This window comes from Rhinoderma darwinii, chromosome 3, assembly GCF_050947455.1.
Source record: "Rhinoderma darwinii isolate aRhiDar2 chromosome 3, aRhiDar2.hap1, whole genome shotgun sequence".
In the NCBI taxonomy this organism is placed as follows: Eukaryota; Metazoa; Chordata; class Amphibia; order Anura; family Rhinodermatidae; genus Rhinoderma; species Rhinoderma darwinii.
In genome coordinates, this window is record NC_134689.1 from 247,902,530 (window position 1) to 247,926,852 (window position 24,323).

A 24,323-nucleotide genomic window follows, 5' to 3' on the forward strand; every position below is an offset into this window, starting at 1 on the left:
ATTGTATCAGCAAATAAACAACTGCTTGTTCAAGGTACCTACCTTTTTTTTTTCTTCCTTTTTTTAAATAGACCAAAAAATATCAACCCATTACTGCCACAGCCAGTTTTCACTGTTGCCGTTTAGCGGCTCATTGCCGCTGTTTTTGGTAATTAACCCCTTACATGCGGCGATCAATTGCAATCGCCGCGTTTTAGGGGTTTCTAGTACATCGGCAAACCTCACAATGAAATCGTGAGGTTTGCCAATGGTTAGCATGGCGACCGGAGGCCAAACGGCGGCCTCCGTGTCTGCCATGTACGAAAGGCTGTCAGGACCAGTCTCCTGATAGGCTTCCTGTCAGAGTGACAGAAAGTCACCATGTCGTTCGCGATGCACACTTTCGGGAACGACAGCTGGCATTCCACTATTGCCGATCAGAGGCTCATCACCGCTGATTTAGGCAATTAACCCCTTTAATGCGGCGATCGATTGCGATCACCACATTTAGGAGGTTTGGAGCACATTGGCAGCCCCCATGCAATTGTGGGGGTTACCGATGGTTGTGATGCCATGAAGAATGAAAAGTGATCAAAAAGCAACATGTACCCCAAAATAGTACCAATACAAACTACAACCCGTTACACAGCTTTTTTGACTGAAATATAATAAGAGTTATGGCTCTGAGAATATGGTGATGAAAAAAATTAAATTTTATAAACAAGTGATTTTATTGTGCTAACTCTGCAACATAAAAAAAACTATATTCATATGGCATCGCAGTAATCGTACCGACCCACAGAATAAAAGTAAAATAGTTATTTATAGCGCATGATGAACGCCTTAAGAAATAAAGAATTTAAAACTCCATAATCACTGTTTTTTGGTCACCTTAGCTTTAAATAAAATGTCATAAAGTGATCAAAAAGTTGTATGTACCAATAAAAACTACAGCTCGTCCAGCCAGTTTTTTTTCCTTGTAATAGTAGTATATATATATATATATATATATATATATATATATATATATATATATATATATACACACACACACACACACACACAGCAGGAGAAGAATGACGACAGCACACTGCAACACTAATGCCACCTAAACCACTAAATATAAATAAATATGCACTAAAGCTAAATCTACTTATAATAGGGAGGTTCTTAGTGCACATTTTGATCAAAAAGTGTTTGCCCACCTGCCACGACAAGGCGACCTCTGTAAGGTGGGAACCTACACTATATTTAGTGGTTTAGGTGGCATTAGTGTTCGCAGTGTGCTGTCGCCATTCTTTTTCTGCTGTATATTTGCAGTCACACACATTTTATATCATTTTGTTGTAATGTGCTGTTCAAATTTTTGTTGTGTTTATGTGATCCATATATGCGGGGTTAGGGACTGCCTCCATTTTTGTTCTTGCACTCCTCCCATTCTGCCCTGGGTGATTTTAATTAGTTCAATGCTGGTTCCTACCATCCCCAGGTATACATGTAGGTTTAGTCCCAGTTCTGCGTGTATGTGCAGCGTAGTTTCCCATCTTACAGAGGTCGCCTTGTCATGGCAGGTGGGCAAACACTTTTTGATCAAAATGTGCACTAAGAACCTCCCTATTATAAGTAGATTTAGCTTTAGTGCATATTTATTTATATTTAGTGGTTTAGGTGGCATTAGTGTCGCAGGGTGCTGCCGCCATTTCTTTTTCTGCTGTATATTTGCAGTCACAGGTGTTCCTGCACCTGCATACACATTTTATATCATTTAATTGGAACGTGCTGTTCAAATTTTTGTTGTGTGTATGTATATATATATATATATATATATATATATATAGCACCTATATACATTTAGTATCACCGTAACGACACGCAAAATAAAGTTAAGCTGTCTTTTTTTTAACACACAGTGAAAGCGGTAAAAACGAAACCCAGAAAACAAAATGGAGGAATCGCAGTTCTTCCAATTTCACCCCGCAATTAACTTTATTTTCAGTTTCCCAGTACATTATATGGTACTTTAAAGGCATGGTGTCGCCCCAAAAACATGGTTTTTTTTTAAAATTTAAACATTTAGTGTGTGGGTGATTAAACATTGTTCAAATTTTTTTTATTTTTTTCGCGAGTCAGGAAATATTATAAATTTTTTCAAATTTATAATACTACCCATTTTTGGTCACTAGATGGAGCTGTTTGGAGCTAGAAACTACAACTCTTCCCGCAAAACATAAGGCCTCACAATGCTCTATTGACTGAAAAATAAAAAAAGTTAAGGCGTTTGGAAGGCGGGGAGTGAAAAACTAAAATGGAAAAGCAAAAAAGGATCAGTCCTGAAAAGGTTAATTTCTAATAAAAAAAACAAGTTTTAGCACATGTGGGGTATTGTCATACTCGGTAGAGATTACTTTTGGGGTGCTTTTTCTCCTTTATCCCTTGTGAAAATTAAAAAATTAAACATTTTAGTGGACAAAAACGTTGATATTCATTTTCATGGCCTAATTCCACTAAATTCTGCAAAAAAACCTGTGTGGTCAAAGTTCTAACTATACCCCTAGAAACATTCCTTGAGGGGTGTGGTTTCGAAAATGGCGTCACTTTTGGGGGATTTCAGTGTTTTGGCACCACAAGACCTCTTCAAACCTGACATGGTGCGTCAAATATAAATCGAAAAAAAAAAAAAGGAGGGCCCAAAATCCTCTAGGTGCTCCTTTGCGTCGGAGGCCGGTGTTTCAGTCCATTATCACACTAGGGCCACATGTGGGATATTTCTAAAAACTGCAGAATCTGGGCAATAAATCTAGATTTGCATTTCTCTAGTATAAACCTTCTGTGTACAGGAAAAAACAATTTTATTAAAATTTGTAAATGTCCCCTGTACTTTGCGTTATTTCCTGTGAAACGCCTAAAGGGTTAAGAAACTTTCTGAATGCTGTTTTGAATACTTTGAGGGGTGCAGTTTTTAAAATTGGGTGATTTATTGGGGGTTTCTAATATATAAAGCCCTCAAAACCTTCAGAACTGAACTGGTCCCTGTAAAAATAGCCTTTTGAAATTTTCTTGAAAATGTGAGAAATTGCTGCTAAAGTTCTAAGCGTTGTAACGTCCTAGAAAAATAAAAGGATGTTCAAAAACTATGCAAACATAAATTCGACATATGGGAAATGTTAACTAGTGACTTTTGTGTGGTATTACTGTCTGTTTTCCAAGCAGATCCATTTACATTTAGAAAAAAATGTACATTTTTGCAAATTGTCTCTATATTTTGGTGCTTTTCGCTAATAAATATTGAACTCGTCTACCAAATTTTTCCACTAACAGAGTACATACAATATGTCACGAGAAAATCTCAGAATCGCTTGGATAGGTAAAAGCATTCCCAAGTTATTACTACATAAAGTGAAAAATTACAGCTTGAAAAACAAAATCGACTGTGCCACAAGGCCAAAACAGGCTGCATCCTGAAGGGGTTAAGTGATTTTGAGATTGTTTTGTCATGACATATTGTACTTTATATTAGCGTTACATTTTGGTTGATCCATTCGGCGTTTGTGAAAAACACCAAAACGTAAAGAAAATTTTCATAAATAGCATTTTTCAAAATATAAATTTCTCTGCTTGTAAGGCCTCATTCACTCGAACGTTTTAAATGTCCCTGTGACGGCTGTTGAAACAAAGGTCGTCACACGCACCTATGTAATTCAATGTGGCCGTTCACACGGCCGTTGTTTCAACGGACCGTGTGAAGGGTCTGTGAGAAAACAAGACGTGTCCTATTTTTTCACGCATCCCTCCATAGACACTAGTCTATGGGGGATGCGTGACATCGCATCCCGCAGGGCAGAGCACAGATGCACCTTGGATGCGCAACGCCCGTGTGAGTCCAGCCTAAGGGCTTATTCAGACGAACGTATAATACGTCCGTGCAACGCGCGTGATTTTCACGCACCTCGCACGGACCTAGGTTAGTTAATGGGGCCGTTCAGACAGTCCGTGTTTTTCACGCAGCGTGTCCGCTGCGTAAAACTCACGACATGTTCTATTTGTGCGTTTTTCGCGCACCACGCACCCATTGAAGTCAATGGGTGCGTGAAGATCACGCGCAGCACACGAAATCATTTCCGTGTGACGCACGTGATTCGCGCAACAGCAGTAAAACTATGAATGAAAACGGAAAAGCACCACATGCTTTTCTGTTTACAAACATACAGAGTGTCATAATGATGGCGGCTGCGCGAAAATCACTCAGCCACGCATCATATGCTGCTGACACACGGAGCTGTTATGGACCTTTTGCTCGCGCAAACCGCTGCGTTCTTTGCGCACGCAAAACCGCACACGCTCGTGTGAATCCGGCCTAAGACAGATAGTCATACCACAGAAAATAGTTACTAATTAACATTTCCCATAGGTCTACTTTATGTTGACATTTTTTCATTTCCTTATTAATTTTATTTAGGACAGTAAAAAGGCTTTCACGATTAGAAGTTTTTCCCATTTTAAAGACCATTTCCAAAACCAATTCAGTTCTCATGTGGCTTTGAATGGCCTATATATTACAAACCCCTATAAATCACCCCCTTTTAAAACATTTGGTTTGTTAACCCCTTAGTAGTTTCACAGGAATTAAAGCAAAGTGGAGGGAAAACGTAACTTTTTGTTGCAGCTATTTAAAAACTTTAATCCATTTTTTCTGTAACAACAAATGTTAACAGAAACGCAACTCAATCTTTATTAGGCCTTCTTCACACAGAATTTTTCTGGCAATTTAAACTACTTAGAAAAAGACTTCCAAAAGCGCTAGCGTTATTAATATGCAACATGAATTGTATAGCATTTTTAATTTTGTGTTTTTGTGTACATGCTTTTCTATGGCGTTTATGAAGTCATAAAGAAAAGCCTAAGGGCCAGAGCATGCTGCGTTTCAACCCACCACTGACCACAAAATTGCCTAAAAAACCCCCGCCACAAATCAAAAATTAATTGTATGTAGTGCATTTCATATATTTTACTATAGACTTTAACCAGTTCAGGATTGGGCTAATTTAAGCCTGACACCGTTTAGCCATTTTTAGCACGCATTAAACAGCTACAACTTAACCGCCTGTGATATCACTGCTCGAGACTCCAGATGGTAGCCAGTCTTCTGACCCACATGTAATTTTATCTACCTTTCGCTCATATTATGAAACATTTTCCTCACACATATCTGCATCCTCCACAGAAAATCGCTGAGTATCTAGAGAAGATAACTCAACCCTCGCTAACGCCGGCCCACAGGGATTATTTAGATGGCCCCATTACTGTACAGGAGATTCTGGAGTCCATGGCCTCCTTCCAGATGTCTAAATCAACCGGTAGTGACGGCCTGCCTATTGAGTTTTACAGGGTCCATGCTGATTTTTTGGCTACACGTCTCTTGGATGTTTACAGGCGGCTTTGGACTCTGGGAGAACTGCCCAGTTCAATGAGGGAGGCGACTATAGTAGTATTGCCTAAACCGGGTAAAAACGCTATATTATGTGACTCCTACCGCCCCAGCTCACTCTTCCGGAATGACATTAAAATAATGGCAAAACTTCTGGCTAGACGACTCAATACGGATATTGGAACGAATCGGGGTAGGGAGACGGACAGGTGAGCATTAATCTACCCACAACTCAGTCCCTGCCTACTTGCACGGCCCGTCCTAAGTGACGGCGTACAACTGGGCGACGGTCCCTACGCTCAATAAGTGAAAGACAGACAACACAAGACAAGGGCACACAGAAGCAAAGGGGGAAGTAGGGGCAGTTGCCCACGGAACACCGTGAGCAACAGGAGTGGTGAACGAGCCGAGTCAAACCAGGAGAGTACGTAGTAACGAAATCAGAGCAGGAGAAGAGTCAGTCAAGCCAGGGTCAAAAAGTAACAGCGGTCAATAATGTAAATAGCAGGAATCGCAGAGCCAGGAAACAAGACAATCACAGGCAAGGAACAACTGCAAGTGAGAGTATAAATAGACCAAGGGCGGGAGCAGAACCGTCAGGCCTGGCTGTGATAGGCTCTCCCTCTCCTCAGCCTGCGAGCCTGAGTGGTAACAGATCGTGTCACTCTAACAGACCTTGGAGCTGATGAAGGCGGATTAACCCCGGGCGTCGACACAGAACCTGTATCTAGCAAATCCATTACAGTTAGGCCGGGTTTACACGAGCGTGTGCGTTTTACGCTCACAAAAATCGCGGCGTTTTGCGTGCGCAAAAGACACTTAACAGCTCCGTGTTGCCTCAGCATATGATGCGCGGCTGCGTGCTTTTCGCGCAGCCGCCATTATTATGACACTCCGTTTGGATGTTTGTAAACATAAAAGCACGTGGTGCTTTTCTGTTTTCATTCATCCTTTTCACTGCTGTTGCGCGAATCACGCTGTTCGCACGGAAGTGCTTCCGTGTGACATGCGTGGTTTTCACGCACCCATTGACTTCAATGGGTGCGTGATGCGCGAACAGCGCACAAATATAGAACAGGTCGTGAGTTTTCCGCAGCGGACTCACGCTGCGTGAAAATCACGCAACTGTGTACACGGCCCCATAGACTATTATAGGTCTGTGCGACGCACGTGAAAATCACGCGCGCTGCACGGACGTATAACACGCTCATGTAAATGAGCCCATATACTGTCTTTGATACATCCGCACCAGACGGGCTTTATGCCTGGTAAAGCCACGGCCATTAACCTTCGCCAACTGTTCACTAATTTGAGGTCCACTCATGAGGATGTTGACGCCCGTGTTGTAGTCTTCCTGGATGCCGCTAAGGCCTTTGACTCAATAGAATGGAATTTCCTTTTCTTAATACTTGCAAAATTTGGTTTCGGACCAGAAATTATAAAATGGGTTAAATTATTATACTCTGCCCCATCCTCACGGGTGGCAGTAAATGGATGAACTTCGGACCTCTTCTCTTTGTATATAGGTACCCGACAAGGTGGTCCTCTTTCCCCTCTATTATTTGCGCTAGCAGTGGAACCTCTCGCTGAAATACTCTGACGAGAACCCCGCATTATAGGTTTTAACCTCCCCCTGTAGAAGAAAAGGTTAGCATGTATGATGAGGATACCCTTTTGTATCTTGCTGACCATGGGGCATCCCTGCATATGGTACTTACTATAATGATACGTTTTGGCTCAATGACTGGTTTAACCATTAATTGGTCTAAGTCCTATATTCTACCATTAGATATATCAGTCCCTGTTGCCTGGGCAATCTCTACCCCACTGCTCTGGTCCACCTCGATTACGTATCTTGGTATACAGATTTCCAGATCAGTTTTTTTTACTTTGAAGCCTTAAATATCACCCTTTTGGTTTCCTTTTTGCATGTCAATACTGCCAGATGGACCCAAATGCTCCCATCTACGGCAGCAAGAGTGAGTTTACTTAAGGTGACCCTAATGCCTAAAATCCTGTATATTCTCCAGCAGTCTCCTGTATACCTTCCAGCCCATTTACTGCAGCGTATTGGCAGTATACTCACCTCCTTTGTATAGAATAATGGTAGATCTCTGGTAGCTAGCCGGCGTCTATATGTCCCATGGGATGGGGGCGTCGTATCTTTCCCCAGTGTTAAATGGTACTATATAGCTGGTCAGTTGTCTCACCTGGCAAGATGGGGAGCGGCCGAGCGTGTGAGAGTTCAGACCCTAATTATTTCCACATTTAGTACACATTATACCCACGTTTGCATATTTTGTTTTTTGGCCGACAGCATAATGGTGAAAACTTACGTGACCACCTGATCCTGAACCAGGCCCTACTGGTGTGGGTTGTTTCCCAGCGCATGTTCTACTCCACTAGCGTCACTAGGTACACTCCGCTATAGCATTGTAAAACTCTCCCAGAATTATTGCAACTTTCCTTTGATATCCCTTGGCATAGGAATGGTATCTGTCTCACATGTATTTGGATTCTAGTATTAAAACATTTCCAGAGCTGCAGGAGGAATTTGCTCTCCCCTCCTCCCACAATTGTTCTCTTATTTGAGGGTCCAACATGCACTTGAGACTCAGTTGGGCCCCGGGGAAATAACGTACCAAAGCTTTCCACTTCCTAACTTTCTTCTCTATCCACTAGCTAAATTCTTGATTTCACAACTTTATAGCCTATTATCCGGCGATTTTAGAGAGTCTATGCTCATCCCTCTGAAGGCAAAATGGGAAGGAGGTGTGGGGCCGCTGACTGAGGATGAGTGGGACAGAGCCATCTCCTCCCCTAAAACTGTATTATCCAACTATGATGAGCAGCTCACACAATTTTACATACTGCATATTATACGACCTCTAGATTACATCACTTCCGTCCTGACGAATGCCCTAAATGTGGACTTACCTCGGGCTCCTTTTATCATCTAGTGTGGTCCTGCCCTAAGATAGCTGGATTCTGGGGTCAAGTTGCCAAATTTCTCAACAATGAGATGGGGTCTCCTGTCCCGCTGTTCCCCAAGACCTGCCTATTTACTCCTGAGCCTGCAGAATATGACTCCAGTCATATCCATACATTTACTGTGGAGATATTATATTGTGCCAAGAAGCTGTTGGCCAAAACTTGGTTGTCCTGTCGTGCCCCTACATTTGCAGAATGGCTGTCTCTGGTTGGTAGTATGTTACCCCACAATAAATGGTTATTCCAACATAGAAACTGTCCTCTCAAGTTCACCAAAATTTGGGATAGGTGGCTACAATCTCCTGATACTGTCTGCTCCCTAAAACACAGAATCTCAGATTCGCCCCCGAGCGAACGTGGCTCATATCCAGTTGGCCCCTCTTACATTCCAGGTATACAATATACAATACACACTATGGACCTCTACTTTCAACGTGGTATAGCTATAGATCCTGATCTTCCCGCTGAATATTAGATGACATGTTTGTTTTATTTTTATGCATCTCTACATGAGGAAACCGTTTGAGTTTTAGTTAACTGGCTAACCCTTTGTACTATACATTAGGCAGCGATTGACTCTACACGCTGGGTCTTAAATATTTAAGGAGTGTAAATTACAAGATACCCTGCTCGCTTTACATTGCTTTGTATGACATTTCTATACTCAACTTTCATTGCCCAAATTGACAACTTACGATTCTTCTGATACATTGCTGTATTGAATTACTGAGTTCTTTGTACTTGCAATGGACATGTTGTCTACACATCTCAATGCGATGTACTTACTTCTAAAGTTTTACAATAAACTTTATTTGTGAACTAAAAAAAAAAAAAAAAAAAAAAAAAAAAAAAAAAAAAGCTAGAACTTTTATTCCTTGGGCTAGCAACGTGGTTTTTGCAATGCTTTTCTTGTAGACAATGCAGGCTTCTATTTTTTAAAAACACATCCTTTTTGCTATTTTAGAATTTCTAGGCTTATAGATTAAAAATAGTAAAAAAAAATATGCTCTAATTTTTTCTGGTAATATTATAATTTTACCCAAAAGTAGACCTTTTATTTGTGATGGTCATTGTTTACCGTAAAATTTGATGTATTGCATGTCTATTTTATGATAAATGGGTCAGGGCTAGCGGTTTTTTTTTGGGTTGGTATTTTATGTGCAATTATTCTTTAGTTTTGTTGGACTTTATTTTACTTTTATTTTCTTATTCTTAAGGCCTTTGGGGGACATTTCTTTTACACCTTATTTTTCCACTAACTGGGGCTGCAGCCCTGTGGCCAGCGGGACCAATAGAGGCAGCAGCGCAGGTTCTCAAATTTTGGAGTCCTGATAACCACTTACATGTTAACTGTATTTGGTGGGACAGTACAATTACAGCAATAGCAGATTTATGGTCACTGATGGATGGGGAGAAAATGTAATGTGTATTCGTTTAATGTGAATGTAGATGACATTTTTGGTAGCACAGTAAAAGACAAAACAAATTTCAACAAAAACGCACAAGGTTTTAACGTGAATTGCCGCAGTTTGTGATGCGGTTTTTCAACTGTGCAGTTTTTACAGGTGAGACACCTTTTACAAGTTTCATCTGTAAAAATAAAAAAAATGCATCAAAAACTGCAGCAAATCGTGCGGTTTTGACTTGATTTTTGACTGGCTTTATATCACGTGGACAAAAACGGCTTATCTAAACGCACACTTAGAGCAGATAGAACGTGTCTGACCAGGGAACAGGCTATTTCCCCAGTGTTGGTCTTCTGGCTGGAAAGAGCAGAGAAGGGTGAAGCCCCAACTCCACTAGTACACGCTTGATTTTTTACTTTGTGACGTATGCATAAAAGGACCAAGTGTGCAATCCCTAAGGGTCAATTCTTGCGTTTCAGTTGAGGTGCGTTTAGAACTGCATTGAAAAACCACACCCGAAAACGTAATTTACCGAAATTTGATGTGTTACCGAAAAACGCACCAAATCACGTTAAAACCGCATGCGGTTTTCAAGTACATTTTTCCGATGCGGTTCTAAGAGCAACTCAACTGCAATGTGTGGATGGACCCTTAGGGTGTGTGTTTACACAATGCAGTTTTGTCGCATTGAAAAACTGCATGCATTATCGTGGTTTTCGCAGCAAATCCACATTCATTTATGTCTACAGCGCAGTTTTTGGCCACGCAGCAGAAAATGAGGCAAAACCGCACCATGTGAATACATCTTTAGACTAAGTACTCACGTCGAGAATCAAACGAGTTTTACCCCCACAAATTTTTATGAAACTCGCTGTAAAATGGCACGGTTTTGCCACGTTTCGCAGCACAAAATGCATTTGAACCACAACATGAATTTTCAGCCTTACAGAAGGAAGGGTGTAAGGCTATGTTCACACAAAGTTTTTTTGCAGGCGGAATTTCTGCCTCAAAATTCCGTTTGGAAGTTTGAGGAAGATTTTCCTCTCCCTGCACGCCGATTTTCGCTGCGTTTTTCGACCGCGGCCATAAAAAACTGCGAAATACGCTTTCTCTGCCTCGCATTGAAGTCAATGGGAGGTCAGAGGCATAAACGCCCAAAGATAGGACATGTCGTTTCTTTTTCCTGGAAGGCGGTTTTACCGCTCGCGGGAAAAAGACGCCTCCCATTGAAATCAATGGGAGGCATTTTCGGGCCATTTTTGACGAGTTTTTTGGTGCTGTTTCCGCGTCAAAAAAACTCTGTGTGAACATAGCCTAAGGCAGTCAGAAGCTGCTCTCAGTCTGGAAGCTCCCAGCCTGGGGAAGACAGGTAATGCCAGCCTGTGGGAGTAAAGAAGTTCAGTAAAGAACAAAATAGTGTAAGAGGTGCCGGGCAGTAGGCCTACCTGAAGCCTGGGAGCGAGGGACACTATGTTTCGTTTGTGGCCAGACGGCCAAGGATTTATTTTGCTGTACTATTAACGTGTTTTGTCTTTTCTGCATGAGGAGGTAATAAAACTGGCTGAGATTAGTTGTACAAGACCTTTTGTTTTGGAGTGAACTTGCTCAGTGTGCCAGAGCAATCCTATGATGAGATTCCCCTGAGAAGCACACCATTTTTTACACAGCAAAAACACTTTAGAAAAAAAAACAAAAAACTGTTTTTGCGTCACGTATTCGGAGAGTCAAAACTTTGGGACAGGCTGCAGTTTTTATTGAAAATGCCACTTTTTATTCCATTTATTTCGGAGCCAAAGTGACCAGAAAAACAGCAATTTATACATTATTTTTTATAGCGTTCACCGTGCGGGATGAATAGCATGATTGTTTTCAAGTTTGGGTTCAGATGTGGCAATACCAGTTATGTATAGTTTGTTAGGGTTTTTTTTCCACTTTCTCCCCAATAAAAGACCTATTATGGGGGGGGGGGGGGGGATGGCATAAAATGGCTTCCGTTGATGGCAGACTTGGAGGCTATTATTTGGCCCTGGGTTGCTGTAGCAACCATCGGCACCCCTGCTATAGGGGGATGGCGATGGGCAACAAACCGCTTAAATGCAGTGGTCTCTATTGGCCGCAGAATCTAAGGGGTTAAACGGTCGCGATAAGAGCTAGCTAGAAATATTCTATACCTGCAGCGGATACCTCGCTGGCGATGTGTGGGCTCAGCTTTTGAGCCCGTGCCATAGAGAGTGAGAGTGAGTGAGTGTGTGTGTAAAAATTTGTCATCGCTAATTGTATTGGCCCACAGAATAAAGTTAACAAGCCTTTTTTTTCACACACGGTAACCCAAAAAACAATGGAGGAATTCCTATTTCCCCATTCCACACCACAAATCATATTTTTGCAGGTTCCCAGTGACTTATATGGTAAGTTAAATTATGCCATTAAAAACTACAACTCACCCTGAAAAAAAAAAGCAAGCCCTCATACGGGTATGTTGAAAAAAAAAAAAAACTTCATGGATCTTAAAAGGCAGGGGAGAAAAAAAAACAAATGAAAAAATGAAAACAGCTGCGACTCAAAGGAATTGTCCCCTTTAGGAATACATTAAATGCATTGGAAACATGTTTTATACCACTGGATCTCTAGGGGAACGGAATAAACCATTTGACTACCTGAGATGGATCACATATGGTCACCTCACCACTAGGTCACCAAATATTGACATGCACCGGCTAAGTAGGGTCTCAATAATGAGGGAATTACTACATCAACCACACTACCAGGAACATTACTAGTGGAGACCCCCACATTAACTTTTCTTCAACAAAGAAAAGGATAAACAGGACACAGAAAAGCCTCACAATGACGAGCACTATGTCTAAGGCCCTGTTCACACTGAGTTTTTTTGCAGGCAGATCTTCAGGAATTTTAACCTGCCTGCACTCTTTTTTCGCGGTGTTTTTCAGCCGAGGCTATTGAGCGGGCAAAAAACACTTTGTCTGCCTCCCATTGATGTCAATGGGAGGTCAGAGACAAACCCCTAAAGAAAGGGTGCGTCGCTTCTTTTTCCTGCGAGTGTTTTTTTTTTACGTTCGCGGGGAAAAAACAAAAACGCCTCCCATTGAAATCAATGGGAGGCGGATTTCAGACGTTTTTGCCACGGTTCACCACGGAAAAAAACCCTCTGTGTGAACAGGGCCCAAGTGTCCTCAGAGTTTCTATACACCTTGTTAATGGTGACACCCACCTGCCTAAGGGAATTTTCTATGCCACTGGGTGGCCGAAATGAGAGGAGTCTCCTCAGAGGTTTCCAGTGCAGGAACCCCAATTCCTTCAAGCCTTTGGTATTTCCACACAATATATGTTTGGGGCAAAAAAATACAAGGCTGATTTAAAGAGAAAACAACCTCTGAATCCAGGCACTTTTTGGAGTCGATTTAAGGCGGTTTTAATTTCTGAAGCGTATTGTCGAATCATTTTTTGTACTGGTAACGGTAAATTGTTTCAAGAAGTGGCAGGTCACTACTTTATTACGATGATATTTTTTTAAATTCAGCAGCCTAATAATACGCCTTATATGAACCACACAGTATTTCCTATTATGTCCATAGTGAGGTCCAGAGGGAGGGATACCGGCAGCAATGGGGGCCAGAGACGGACTTTGAGGTAGGGGAGGGGGGGGGGGGTTATAAAAACGGCCTAACCAAAGAACTGTCTCTTTTGCCCATAGAAGCCAATCACAATGCAGCTTTTATTTTTAGAGCGCACTATTCATTGGTTGCTTTGGGCAAGAAAGACAGCTTTGTTGGACAGTTTTAATAAACCGCCCATTTATAAAGCATTTTTTTCCTAATTTCTACAGGTTCCCGGGGTTGTTTGTAAAACATCGTGCATTTTCCTCCAGTGAAGGGAGTGGGGTAAAGACATAAACAGGGACAGATAGCACATAGCCATAGTACGTGCTATGACAGCTGTAAAATCCTTATTTACTTCAGGGGGCCATTTTTCTGATGTGCTGAGAATATTCCAGAACTGCTAATAATACAATCTCTGCTCTAACCCTCAATACCTATAGATGATAAAAAGGGAAGAACAATATACTGGATTAAAGACGTGACCGATGATAAATTAGAATACCATGACGTGAGGTAAACGAAAAACATGCACTTAGAGGCAGGGACAAGGTCTAATAGCAAAACAACAGTAAAGAATACACAACCCATCGCGATAAGAATAGCAAGTGACACAACGTAATAGACATGGTGAACATAAGACGAGGCAGCCGACAAGTAACAATAGAAGAAACTCACGGTGTCACGTCTCGACGAGTGAATCAAGGGTGTCTCTGTCTCCCCGTCTCCTCCCGAGCCTGCAGTCGCCATGTTGGCTCCACCGGAGCCAGCTGCTTGATGACGTCGACTTTGCTGTTTTTTTTTTTTCTTTTGATGCAACTTTATTGAAAAAAGACAAACATGGTAAAACTGTTAGTTTCTCTTCAACACAAGGAACTTTATTTAAAAACGATATATACAAACAAAACAATCTGCACTATGCTTACTGGGAAATGGTGTGGTGAATATAAAGAGAACAGACGAGTTTTGGTGACGTTGACCCAAGAATTTGTTAAAATGTAACACAATATAATTTTGGTTGATCTGGCCATCTGCGTCACTGAAGTTGTTAGAGGAGTTTTATCATTTTGCAGGTTTTGTAAATCTTGGAAATGGGGGACGCTGACTAAAAACTGACGCGCCATTCAAATGGTTTGTGTGCTATATGCCTCATGGCGCATGCTTGTTGCGACACACATTTGCAAACACTGCAGGGTTTTATCTTTCGTTGTTTTCCACTGCTTATTTATTTGGAAAAGCGGCTGAAAATTCTAGTTTTATGTCGCACGGAATACGACTGAAATCTCGCCCACTTTTTACAATATTGACATGGCGCAGGTGCCTTATAAATAGAGCAATAATTGAAAAATCTGTACTAACTTTTATATATGAAGGTCGAAGTGTTATTTTCTTCGTTTTTTGTTTTGTTTTTCCCGTTCATTACGTACAAGAATAAAAACAGCAAATGACCTCTGTCTCTAAGGCCAGATTCCCACGAACCGGGGAAAACTCGGACGTGAAAAACGTGAAATTTTTCACATCTGAGGTGCCCCTGTGCGGGTTCTATGGAGGGATCCGTGAAAACGGAAGAAAATAGGACATGTTCTATTTTTCATTGAAATACATGCGTCCGTTGTTTTAACGGCTGTCACACGGACGTACTCTACGTTCGTCTGAATTCAGCCTAAAGCTGGTTTTATGCAAATGTAAAATGCACTTGTATTACGGCCTCAAGTACTTGTTCAACCATGTTTTTAACGGCCTGAACTAGCAGCTTCATTAATCCTTATGATGTTGTTAGTCCGGGTCATTAGCCCAGTGACCGGGCCGGGACTTGCGACTGTAATACGGGTGCATATTACGTTCATGTGAAATTAGCCTTAGAGACTTCACCTCCGAAATATAACTGATCGCCGGCTTTATCCAGACTCAACGTTTAAAGAAGTTGGATCACTAAAACATTTATCACCTACCCACAGGATAGACAATAAATGTATGACTCCTAGGGGTCCAACCGCTTGGACCTCCACTGATCACAAGTCCCCCGTTTGAATGGATCATCAATTACGCATGCGCAATGCTGCCCAATTCAATGCTTATGGGACTAACGGAGATAGCCGAATACAGCTATAACTCTTTATTAGAAGTGTCTCCTCTCTTCTATTCTTGACTGCAAGGCATTCTTATTTTCTCTAGGTGGTGTCTTCTCCTTTCAGTGGTGTCTTCTCCTTTCAGTGGTGTCTTCTCTCTTCATTAGTGACGTCTTCTCTCATTAGTGGCGTCTTCCCACTTCAGTGGCGTCTCTTCGGTGATGTCTCCTCTCCTCGGTGGCGTCTTCCCTCTTAACCAGCGTTTTCTCTCTTCAGCGACCTCTTCTCCCTTCCCACTCCGTTGTCGGACTGCCATCTCCCGCTCCATGCACAGGCAACGGGGCGGAGCTGCTGACGTTATGATGTACGCTCAGTGTAATATTATGATATTGTTGTCTAGCACTTTATCACTTCTTGAGAAAGGTCAAACAGCGCTGGGTGTAAGAAATATGGATAAAGAACCATGCATTTTTCTTTGATACAGTCATGACGTCACTGGATTGATACATTGATAAATTTTTAATCCGACAGCGCCAGACGATGTGAAGACGAGCTATAAGTAAGGTGACTAAAGCTTAATTTACACGAGCGCTGCCGCATCTCGGACATGAAAAACTGCAGTTTTTCACGTCCGAGGTGCATCCGTGCTCAGCGCTGCAGGACGCGATGTCACGCATCTCCCATAGTTGAGAATCTATTGAGTGATGCGTGCAAAGAACGGACATGTTCTATTTTCCCACGGACCCTTCACACAGTCCGTTGAAACAACGGCTGTGTGAATGGCCACATTGAATTACATAGGTCCGTGGGACAGCCGCTGTTTCAACGGCCGTCCCACGTGGCATACTTGTTTTGTATATTTGCAGTGTAAGCATATGTTGCGGAAAACATCAATATATGCCTATTTCCACAGGCATACATTGTAAAGTTTTCCCCAGCGTATGTTTAAGCAAGTGCGCAACGTGTGAGCATACCCTTAGAGCCATCTCACACCGGCCAATTATCCGGGAAACGAGCGTTCATAAAACACTCGTTCCTGATAATTGCTCTTTGTAAAAAGGGCAACAATCCGCTGATCATCGGCTGATTGTATAGTTTAGGCAGCATAAAATATTATCGTTGTCGGCATCACATCTCCCTGATGCGCTGCCGACATGATAGAAATGTATGGGGACGAGCGGAGTAACGAGCGCTCGTCCTCATGCATTACTGATAATCGCTCCTCTGTAAAAGGAGCAAACAAACACCGATCATCGAGCCATGTAATAGGACCCTAACTGTCCCACCACTTCTAGACTATGTAAGGCCCCATTCACATCGCGTTTGTACTATCCGCCAGGCGTATGCGTTGTTAAACACTAAAAAAGTATTGAAACGTATAGCTCGGCGTATACATAGACTATAATGGGTCAAACGTAGACCAAAATAGCATCCGTTTGGTCTATGTTTGTCATGGTTTACGTTGGGATACTGTTTTTTGAAAGTACTGAAAAGTGTAGTCTGCTACGCTATTCTGTACTTCAAAAAAACGTATACGCGATGTAACGTTTTTTTAGCATTGATCTCAATGGACGACGTGTGCAAACGTAATGCTATACGTTTATATCCGTTTACATACAGTAAATCTATCCATTTTTTTATTTTTTGTTTGTTTTTTCTATCAGTGTTCACTTTAAAAAAACGTATACTTTTTTTAGGTAAAAAATGGACAGAAATGTATACCGACGTATGAGTATATGCTAAGCGTACAGGCTATAAAAAAACACAGACATAAACAGAAAATAGTACACGTTTGTATACGTTTTCAATGGTCCACGTTTTTATAAAAAAAACTATACGCACGGCGGATAGCACAAACGCGATGTGAATGGGGCCTAAAAAGTACTTGCTGAAAGCCAAACTGCTTTACTTGTCCCACTATACAAAGGCCTTTTAACCGGTTAAGGACTAGGCTGTTTTACAGCTAAATGACCAGAGCAAATTTCACAATTTTGCTATGCGCTTCTTTACATGACTATAACTCAGCAGGTGAATAAAGTTCATCTTTGAATTTTACACTCTTTTTAAAGGACAGATAGGGCTTTGTTTTAGTGGCATTTGTCAGTATATATCATTTTTTTTTTTTTCACTAAAGTGGGCAAAATTGGAAAAAAATGCAAGAATTTAACAATTGCGTCGGTTTATGCTAGCATTTTTCACACACGGTATGAACCACGGCCAAAATTAATCTCCTTTCACATTCTTCCACTTCTCCCGTGCATGGGGATACCAAATATGTGTGCCTTATTCGCTGTGCGGGCATGTACCAGGGCTTGGCATAAAAGGAGGCTTTTTGGCCTTTTCGGTCCAGGAATTTTGCATTTGATTTTATAGCCGCATACTGTTTTCTGGGGGGCCTAATGCTGCTGAAACATTAGAAACACCCCATAAATGACTTCATTCACACAAGTAGACCCCACAAGGTTTCCTTCAAGGGGTTTATCATATTTTTAGCAAGTCCAGTTATCTTCTGAAAGTTTCTTGAATAAGATGGAACAAAATAAAATCAGCACTTTTTTAGCAAATGCGTCAGTTTAGGCTAGTATTTTTCACACACGGTATAGACCACGGACAAAATTCATCTCCTTTCACGTTCTTCCACTTCTCCCGTGCATGGGGATACCAAATATGTGTGCCTTATTCACTGTGCGGGCATGTGCCAGGGCTTGGCATAAAAGGAGGCTTTTTGGCCTTTTCGGTCCAGGAATTTTGCATTTGATTTTAGAGCCGCATACTGTTTTCTGGGGGGTGTAATGCTGCTGAAACATTAGAATCACCCCATAAATGACTTCATTCGCACAAGTAGACCCCACAAGGTTTCCTTCAAGGGGTTTATCATATTTTTAGCAAGTCCAGTTTTCTTCTGAAAGTTTCTTGAATAAGATGGAACAAAATAAAATCAGCACTTTTTTAGCAAATGCGTCAGTTTAGGCTAGTATTTTTCACACACGGTATAGACCACGGCCAAAATTCATCTCCTTTCACGTTCTTCCACTTCTCCCGTGCATGGGGATACCAAATATGTGTGCCTTATTCGCTGTGCGGGCATGTGCCAGGGCTTGGCATAAAAGGAGGCTTTTTGGCATTTTCGGTCCAGGAATTTTGCATTTGATTTTAGAGCCGCATACTGTTTTCTGGGGGGCCTAATGCTGCTGAAACATTAGAAACACCCCATAAATGACTTCATTCACACAAGTAGACCCCACAAGGTTTCCTTCAAGGGGTTTATCATATTTTTAGCAAGTCCAGTTATCTTCTGAAAGTTTCTTGAATAAGATGGAACAAAATAAAATCAGCACTTTTTTAGCAAATGCGTCAGTTTAGGCTAGTATTTTTCACACACGGTATAGACCACGGACAAAATTCATCTCCTTTCACGTTCTTCCACTTCTCCCGTGCATGGGGATACCAAATATGTGTGCCTTATTCACTGTGCGGGCATGTGCCAGGGCTTGGCATAAAAGGAGGCTTTTTGGCCTTTTCGGTCCAGGAATTTTGCATTTGATTTTAGAGCCGCATACTGTTTTCTGGGGGGCCTAATGCTGCTGAAACATTAGAATCACCCCATAAATGACTTCATTCGCACAAGTAGACCCCACAAGGTTTCCTTCAAGGGGTTTATCATATTTTTAGCAAGTCCAGTTTTCTTCTGAAAGTTTCTTGAATAAGATGGAACAAAATAAAATCAGCACTTTTTTAGCAAATGCGTCAGTTTAGGCTAGTATTTTTCACACACGGTATAGACCACGGCCAAAATTCATCTCCTTTCACGTTCTTCCACTTCTCCCGTGCATGGGGATACCAAATATGTGTGCCTTATTCAATGGGGGGGCATGTGCCAGGGCTTGGCATAAAAGGAGGCTTTTTGGCCTTTTCGGTCTAGGAATTTTGCATTTGATTTTAGAGCCGCATACTGTTTTCTGGGGGGCCTAATGCTGCTGAAACATTAGAATCACCCCATAAATGACTTCATTCGCACAAGTAGACCCCACAAGGTTTCCTTCAAGGGGTTTATCATATTTTTAGCAAGTCCAGTTTTCTTCTGAAAGTTTCTTGAATAAGATGGAACAAAATAAAATCAGCACTTTTTTAGCAAATGCGTCAGTTTAGGCTAGTATTTTTCACACACGGTATAGACCACGGCCAAAATTCATCTCCTTTCACGTTCTTCCACTTCTCCCGTGCATGGGGATACCAAATATGTGTGCCTTATTCGCTGTGCGGGCATGTGCCAGGGCTTGGCATAAAAGGAGGCTTTTTGGTCCAGGAATTTTGCATTTGATTTTATAGCAGCATACTGTTTTCTGGGGGGTGTAATGCTGCTGAAACATTAGAATCACCCCATAAATGACTTAATTCACACAAGTAGACCCCACAAGGTTTCCTTCAAGGGGTTTATCATATTTTTAGACAGTCCAGTTTTCTTCTGAAAGTTTCTTGAATAAGATGGAACAAAATAAAATTACCTTTTTTTTTTAACAATTGCGCCAGTTTATGCTAGCTTTTTCACACACAAAATGGACCACGGACAAAATTCATCGCATTTCACATTCTTCCACTTCTCCCGTGCATGGGGATACCAAATATGTGTGCTTTATTCACGGGCATGTGCCAGGGCTTGGCATAAAAGGAGGCTTTTTGGCCTTTTCGGTCCAGGAATTCTGCACTTGATTTTATAGCAGCATACTGTTTTCTGGGGGGCCTAATGCTGCTGAAACATTAGAAACACCCCATAAATGACTTCATTCACACAAGTAGACCCCACAAGGTTTCCTTCAAGGGGTTTATCATATTTTTAGACAGTCCCGTTTTCTTCTGAAAGTTTCTTGAATAAGATGGATCAAAATAAAATTAGCAATTTTTTAGCAAATGCGTCAGTTTATACCAGCATTTTTCACACACGGTATAGACCACGGTCAAAATTAATCTCCGTTCACATTCTGCCACTTCTCCCGTGCATGGGGATACCAAATATGTGGCCTTATTTATCACATAGAGATGTAGGAGGGCGGACGATAGAAGAAGATTATTTCACAAATCGCTTTTTTTCAAAGCTGGTTTTACAAAACTCAACAGAGTTTCTATAACACTTCCAAAATATCTGCTCTTGAAGCAGAGATCCCAAAATATTCATCTAGCGGTATAATGGGAATTTATTTTTTGGGGTTTTCTAAAATAAGAAATTTCAGGTTAATGCAAATGGAGCTCTCCAGCAGATGAACTTTAGAAAACATCAAACATGACATCCACCCCCCACCCATTCCCTCCCTCACCCTTGGAGTAAAATCAGGGGAAAAATAAAAACGTAATGTAGGGCAAATATATTTTCAACAAATTAACTAAAATCTAATAATTCAGAACAGTGTGGTATTTTTTAAAACATGGCTCAATGCACAGGCCTGGTTGCGAGGGACATGAGGGACAGAAATATCGGGAATCTTTGCGGTGCCCGTCTTTTCTGCAGACGCGGCACTTTTTCTGGGGGTTGCTTCTGGTTGCTGTTGGGGGAATCCGACTGACGAAGTGTCTTTCAGTCAGTCGCGTGACATCCTCAGACTGGGGGCATTCTCGGGTGTCCTGAACATCAAAAATGAGGCCTTCAATAATTTTCTCCTGGAAATCCAGGTATGTGTCTCTGCCTCTGTTTTTTTTATAGAGCACAAATGAGTTGTGGATGGCCACCTGTAACAAATAAATGGCCACCTTTTTGTACCAGGTTTTAGTTTTGCGTTTTACTAAATAGGGCTGTAAAACCTGGTCGCTTAAATCCACCCCCCCCATGTACTTGTTATATTCGGACACGCTCACTGGTTTGTGCTTGTCCGATGTTGCCCCTCTTTCCCTCACTGCCACTGTTCCTGCGGTATGAATCGTGCTTAGCACATACACATCTTTGCGATCCCTGAACTTGACCGCCAGCAATTCCTCAGATGCATAAGCACAGGAGTCCCCCTTTACCATGCGCTTCCCCACTAATTGCTGTGGAAAACCAATTCTGTTTTTGCGCATGGTACCACATGCCCAGTCCTTGCAGCATGCAAATGCCTAAACAGGGGCACACTGGAATAAAAATTATCACAGTACAGGTGGTACCCCTTGTGAAGCAGAGGCTGCATTATCTCCCACACGATCTTACTGCTGGTGGAAAGATCAGGGGGGCATCCAGGAACATTTATTGTGCGGTCCCGCCCTTCATAAATCCTGAAGGCGGTGGTATATCCTGACCCGCTTTCACACAATTTGTAGAGCTTAACGCCATATCTTGCCCTTTTTGAAGGTAGATATTGGCGAAAGCTAAGTCTGCCATGAAAGTTGAGGAGGGATTCGTCCACACTTACATTCTGCTCAGGGGTGTAGAGTTGCAGAAATAAATTATTCAGGGAATTTATTAGCGGTCTTATTTTGAACAACCGATCCCGGTTTGCATCGGTACTTGGGGGGGCCTGTGCGTTGTCATTGAAGTGGAGGAACCTCATTATTGTCTCATAACGAGACCTGGGCATTACTGCAGAATATACTGGGGTGGCTTGGGCGGGTCTTGTTGACCAGTAAGACCTAATGGAGGGCTTTTTGACAATACCCATATTTAGGGTGAGCCCCAAAAATTTTTTTAATTCCTGCAAATTGGTGGGCGTCCAATCTCTGGCATGGGTGGATGAAGGTTTCTGCCTTATATATTGCGTGGCATATAAATTTGTTTCGTGGACAATCTGATTTAGGATGTCGTCCGTTATAAATAAATGGAAGTAATCCATTTGGACAAAATTTGTATTGTCCACGGTTATGCCAGGAGTGGCTGTAAATCCGTGGATTCTAGGCCCAAAAGATGGGGCAGGTGCCCATACAAGAGCCTGGACTGGAGGGACCAGGCTGTCCCGTGCTACAGCGCTACTTGGCCCTGCACTTTCATGTTCTGCAGTTTCGACTGCATCAGGGACAACGTCCCCTGAAGATGAACCTGAAGTGACGCTGTCATCGTCACTACCTAAAACAGGTTCCATCTCGGACGCCATCTCTGATGCGGTCTCCGACTCAGACCACAGCATGGCGTATGCCTCCTCGGCGCTAAACAACTTCCTCGCCATAACGTAACTAACACTAACACTAACTAAACAAATTTTTTTTTTTTTTTTTTTTTTTTATAAAACACACAAACTAACTGCTATATATATCTACACTACCGCTAACAAAAAAATAAACCGCTATTGCTATATATATTATATATATGTGGATATATATATAATTATATACTCCCTACCTGCCTATTCTAATAGAATAAAAGAAAGAAAGGTAGATAGATAGAAAAAAAGATAGATGGATAGATAGATTGTATAGATAGATAGAAATCTATCTATACAGAGAATGTTTTAGTGTAACTGTATTTTTTTTCACTGTATTCTTCTGGCAGCAATTCTCCCGAGTCTCTTCTTCTCCTCAAACTGAAACAATGTTTGAGGAGAAGAAAAGAGGCAGGAGATTTACTGCCAGAAAAGTCAAAATAAAACAAATGTGGTCGCTGTGATAGGTTTTCACAGCGACCACATGATCAGGGACCATCAGATTGGTCCCTGATACTCTGCCCAGTGCCCAGAGCTGTTGGTAACAGCGAGGGCACAGGGCTGTGTGCACGCGATCGCGTGCACACTGTTTTCTATGCAGAAATGCATGTGATCGCTGTGATTGGTTGTCACAGCGATCACATGTTCAGGGGCCAAAAGATTGACCCCTGACATTCTGCCCAGTGCCCATGGCTGTTAGCAACAGCCAGGGCATAGAGCTGTGTGCACGCGATCGCGCGTGCACAGTCTCTGAAGTGCGGCCGTATATATACTATACGCCGGACTTTAGAGACCCTGGCCGCTGGCCGTATATTTACGGCCAGCGGTCGGGAACCTGTTAAAGGCCAACATATATTTTTCTAAAAAAAAACAAAGAAAAAAAAATGGCAATATGCCTGGACCGCGGGAAATCCGCATTTTGACCGCACCGTGTGAACCCACGGTCTTCTATTTCTTACAAACACTGAATGGTTCAATGATGGTTGACTGTATGCTTTCTTCGGTCAAGCATCATTCATGCTAAGGTGCTGTGTTCGGACTTCTAAGTTATGGAAAAACCTAAGCAGAGATAAGAGGGGTCTCCGAGCTGGATTTCCACTGATGTAGAAACTTGTACATATTGTTTGTTTTGATCTAAAAACTGATAATAGAAACAATGGTGGTAAAGTGGTCCTCTGAACATAACCGTATAAGTGCTTTTATTCTATACATACATTTGTTGAAACTTTATACTAACTGTACTTCTTCTTTTTTTTTTTTCTACCTTTCTTTTGTGTTCACTCCTGTGTTTGGCTAAAAAAGTTGAGCCAAAAACTGCATCAACACTGCACGTGTGATGCTGGCCTCAAAGGAGTTTTCCTAGAATCGACAGTTATCATCTATCCACAGGATAGGTGATAATTGTCAGATTGCTGGAGGCCCCACACTGATCTGGAACCCCCATATCCTCCTCACTGCACCCCCTGCAGTGAGAAGGAGCTTGAATGAATAGGTATAAAGAAAATACAAATGCGTCTCCTTTTTTTTTGTTCCACTCCTGTGTTTGGTTAAAAAAACTGAGCCAAGAACTGCATAAAAAAATGTGTGTGTGATCCTGGCCTTACACAGCTTTCGTAAAGTGTCATTTCAGTTATACTGTCCCGTCCGAACTAACATCAGGAGTGGAGAGACACTTCTGGACGGTACTTTCAGCCGTACGACGCCCGGACAGTATCGTGGATGGGTCTAATTCTAATTAG

At 41.9% G+C, this 24,323-nt stretch overlaps 1 protein-coding gene across 1 annotated transcript in view; it reads right to left on the minus strand.

Moving 5' to 3' along the window:
• Positions 1-14,219, minus strand: part of IREB2 (iron responsive element binding protein 2) — a 95,970-nt gene extending 81,751 nt beyond the window's left edge. Inside the window, exon 1 of the mRNA XM_075857654.1 lies at positions 14,097-14,219. Coding sequence (XP_075713769.1) covers positions 14,097-14,168 — 72 coding nt within the window. The 5' untranslated portion in view covers positions 14,169-14,219. The remainder of the gene's footprint in view (positions 1-14,096) is intronic.
• Between the last annotated feature and the right edge of the window lie 10,104 nt (positions 14,220-24,323).